The sequence below is a fragment of the Etheostoma spectabile genome, unplaced genomic scaffold (assembly GCF_008692095.1).
Source record: "Etheostoma spectabile isolate EspeVRDwgs_2016 unplaced genomic scaffold, UIUC_Espe_1.0 scaffold314, whole genome shotgun sequence".
NCBI lineage: Eukaryota > Metazoa > Chordata > Actinopteri > Perciformes > Percidae > Etheostoma > Etheostoma spectabile.
In genome coordinates, this window is record NW_022605583.1 from 1,000,235 (window position 1) to 1,004,497 (window position 4,263).

A 4,263-nucleotide genomic window follows, 5' to 3' on the forward strand; every position below is an offset into this window, starting at 1 on the left:
TTTTTTTTATATAAAGAGAGCCAAAGTCTTCTAGGGCTTAAAGAGGTGTTAATTGTACTGTATTTATTAGGCATGTCCTCCTTTTTAGCTTACAAAATGAAAATAAATTGAGTTTAATAATTTTGTCTCTTTCAGCCCGTGATTCGCTGCCGGCCCCGGAGCCTGTTTCGTTCCCCCTCCATGCCCAGTCCAGTCTCGTACCGTTGCTCCATGAAGCGCCCCGACTGCTCCGGAGACGAAAACACGCCGGTCAGGGTAAAGAGGCGACGCAGCCTGGCTGGCATACAGGTCACCCCCATGGAACAAAACCCTGAATCCCCGAGACCGGTGAGACCTCAATGCCCCGTGTCAATGACCTACATCTTTCACTATCTACTTACTGAAAAATGGGACGCAGGGTGTTTTGCAGGCTGCAAAGCAAGGCACACCTGCTTTTTTGTTATTGCGAGGCACCCACCTACTCTATCGTCCTCAGCCCACCATTTTATTTTACGTAGTATTTTGCTTATGTTAACTACGTCGCATGGAGCGCGCAAAATGTTTACAACAATCACAAAAGTCTGCCCGAGGCTGCTTGGACACGCTCTGCTCTAAGGTCAAGCTTAAATGTTGACGTCAAGTTTCTTTTTGACTTAGACGTGACTCGGTCACATCTTAGTAATGCACCAAATGATTAAATATAATTTGATGAAATAGAAGTCTTATTGTAAGTAAAGAGAAATGAAAAGAGACAAGATCTGCTTGTCAGAAAGCAGGAAGTGATCAGTTTAGACAAAAGCACAAGCCTAAATCTGCAGGGTAGAGACCCGTGGCCATCTGTCACCTCCTTAGTGGAAGTAGAGCAAAGGATTCTCAAACCTCCGCTGAGGCTGACTGGCTATTGTCACTGCCTTTTTACAGACCATCTCAAGTTGCTTAATTTTCTCCTTGACTGCCTCCTTAAGTGTCTCTGCTCTCGTTCCAGGGCTGCTCTCTGCTCCAGAGGTCCAAGTCCTTCTGCCAGACAGACATCGAGAAGCTGCTGGATTGCCAGGTCGGTCCTAATGAGCTCATCGGAGACTTCACCAAGGTAACGAAGACTGCTGTGTTTCTTACACTAAATAACTTAATGGTGTGAAATAACTCGTCTAATCCACTTATTTATTTTCCTTCTTTCAGCCTTTTGTACTACCCACAGTGGAAGGCAAACATCAAGACCTCAAGTACATCACCCCAGACACGGTGAGTAGAGGCTCTTTTGTTGTATCAAAATGGAGCAAACTGTATACTATATTTAGAAATGTAATAGTAAATTTTCTTTGTGGTCCTCAGATGGTGGCGTCTCTGTCCGGCAAATTTAACCATCTCGTGGAGCAGGTTATTGTCATGGACTGCCGCTACCCCTACGAGTTTGAGGGAGGACACATAAAGGTGAGTAAGAATCTCCATGTTGGCTTTGAACGCATTACACTTTTTGTTTGACACTGCAAGTCACTGAGAGCAATACTTTAGTTTAATTTATGGAGAATTTGTTGTCAGAAGTTAAAAGCATTTTTTTACAAGTGCCTCTCAGTTCCTGTGATAAAGTTTGTCTTTTGTTGTCTCAGGGAGCTCTGAACCTACACCAGGAGGACCAGGTGGCAGACTTCCTCCTCAAAACGCCCATAGTCCCATCCTGCCCGGACAAAAGGGTCGTCATCATCTTCCACTGCGAGTTCTCGTCGGAGCGCGGCCCTCGAATGTGCCGCTTCGTCAGGGAGCGAGACCGCGCCGCCAACGAGTATCCCAACCTCCACTACCCCGAGCTCTACATCCTCAAGGGCGGGTACAAAGACTTCTTCCCTCATTTCCAGGTATGTTTGCCCTTAGCTGAAGAAGCCATTCAACTGTGTTGATAAGCCAGTGTCATCACAACGTCTCCTCATAGCCGTTTCAATAGTATCACTGAATCGTTTGGATCATCACTAACTGGCAATGAAAGGAGGCAGATTGTTCTGGTTGAGCTGGGAGTAGGGCTGCACGATTATGGCCAAAATGATAATCGCGATTATTTTGATCAAAATTTTTGATCGCGATTATTCTCACGATTATTTGTTGATTTTACCAACATTTTATTGTCACATAGGCGTTTATAACGCGAGAGGGAGTGTGATGGACCTACTACTCCGAGAGGACGGCTGATCTTGGGTCGAACGGCGGTAACACACGGTGTGTATTAAACGTCTGTATCTTCACTGCGCTGCATTTTTAGAACTATGATATCTGGCCATGGGTCACATCTCTGGTCCTGGTCCAGGCTTCGGTACAGCAGCTCCGTCTCCCACGCTGTTACTCTACCAACTGAAGTTAGCTGCATTCAAAAACTTCTTCTGTGTTCTTCGCCGTAGCGGCCGCGATAACAGTTACCCGCGAAACACTGGTACAATACAGGTTTGCCCCCTCATACTTAACAATATCAGCTGTGTTAATGAAAAATTAAAACTGTAGACATATCAGAAGTGTGGACCGGCGCCGCTGTGTGGCGGGCGCGGAGAGTAAGAGGAGAGAGAGTAGGACGAGAGAGCGTAGAAAGATCCAACACAGGCACGGCTTTACAGACGAAATGGGTCATGTAACGCAAAATTAAACCATATCCATATAGACAGCATTGCAGCGGATGCGAGGACATTAGCACCGGTGCGTCCTAGAACTAACAGCTAACAGACGCTACTAGCTAACAGACGCTAACTAGCACTGGTCACTGCTGTTGTCTGAAAACAACAAATGGGACAAAGTGTTGCGTTTACTGGTAAACTGGTAAACCTTGAGACTGACGTATTACCGACTGCTATCTGTTGAGTTTTCCTCACGCTACTCTGTCCTCTGTGACTGTCTACATCTAGAAACTTAGCTGCACGGGGTGCAGTGAACTACTCTGACTGGCTCATGAGCAGACGGCTTTATGGAGCGGGAGATTGGCTTTGCAAAAAACCCGGAGCGTTCTATGAAATGACGCTTTATAAAAAATAATCGCTTGATCACGCACATTTGATCGTGGGAAGTCCAAATCGTGATCGCGATTAAAATTCGATTAATTGTGCAGCCCTAGCTGGGAGCAGTATTTGGTAACTCGGATAGATGTTCCTAATCCTTCAAAGCATCAAACCGCTAAAAAGGCCAAAGATTGAAAGTAAGGTTTTGTTGTTCCAACACTAGTTACTTGTTGAAGGACATGACATTTTTGGGAATTCAGTGGATTTTGTAAGATAGTGTGTGTGATTGACAGATTATTGCCACAAGCTTAGGGGGTGGTATATGTACCAGAATAAGCTTGTGTCAAGGTTTGTTTTTGTTTTTTGCCTGTCTTCTCAAAGCTCAGAAAATCTTGTAAGGGGACCTGGAGTTCAGATGGTTTTGTCACATGTCGAGGTTATTTTGTTATGTCCTCATGGAACATCTAGTGAGCCGTTCTCCCACGTGCCGGTTCTATGAAACCCCTGATGGCTCTTCGGTGCTTTTGAACTCGTCTTGTTCTCTTCCTGCGCAGGCCCAATGTGAACCTCAGTCCTACCGGCCCATGCACCACGAGGACTTCAAGGAGGACCTGAGGAAATTCCGCCTCAAGAGTCGCACCTGGGCCGGGGAGCGCAGCAAGAGAGACATGTACAGCCGACTGAAGAAGCTGTGAGCGCCCCCTCGTCCTCCCAAACTGCCTCTACAACACACTGCCTCCCCCTGTACAGACTGGGTACAAGCTCCTCAGAGCCTAGGCCTCTCCCCACCAACCAGGAAATACCTTTTAGGACTGTGCCAACAGAGGTGGATTTTAAGTAGTCCTAAAAGTTTCATGTAACTATAGCGAAGTTAGTTATTTATGCAAATTTCAAATGGGGGAAGACTTGACATGAACGCTTGATCTGACGCGGTCGCTGAGGTGCAGTGAAAACATTTTATTAAGAAGCAATGTGATCGTTTTTAAAATCCACCTGGACCTACTGCCTGTTTTACCTTTTTTATTCCGCTGGCATTTGCAGCACAGATCCCTGCCAGATTGCAATAATACACACCAAACCACACTGCCACATCAGAAGTTCGTCTCCTCACTGGATATGTCTTATTTTTATTACATTGTGTCCCACCTTATTGAAGCACTTAATTTAATACCTTGAAATGGTGAGGTGCTTTTTTTATATTGCTTTTTATATCCTTTTGTTTTATGAATTGTTTACCCCCAGTAAGTCACTGATTTGGTTATTTGCCCTCCTGAAAATGAGGGGGGGTGGGGGGGAGGAGTAATCAGAGTGA

The 4,263-nt window shown here is 45.6% G+C and overlaps 1 protein-coding gene across 1 annotated transcript in view; it reads left to right on the top strand.

Annotated features, from left to right (window-relative positions):
* Window positions 1-4,020, top strand: part of cdc25b (cell division cycle 25B) — a 9,168-nt gene extending 5,148 nt beyond the window's left edge. Inside the window, exons 10-15 of the mRNA XM_032511085.1 lie at window positions 136-327; window positions 965-1,069; window positions 1,159-1,221; window positions 1,312-1,410; window positions 1,587-1,832; window positions 3,506-4,020. Coding sequence (XP_032366976.1) covers window positions 136-327; window positions 965-1,069; window positions 1,159-1,221; window positions 1,312-1,410; window positions 1,587-1,832; window positions 3,506-3,646 — 846 coding nt within the window. The 3' untranslated portion in view covers window positions 3,647-4,020. The remainder of the gene's footprint in view (window positions 1-135; window positions 328-964; window positions 1,070-1,158; window positions 1,222-1,311; window positions 1,411-1,586; window positions 1,833-3,505) is intronic.
* The last annotated feature ends 243 nt before the right edge of the window (window positions 4,021-4,263 follow it).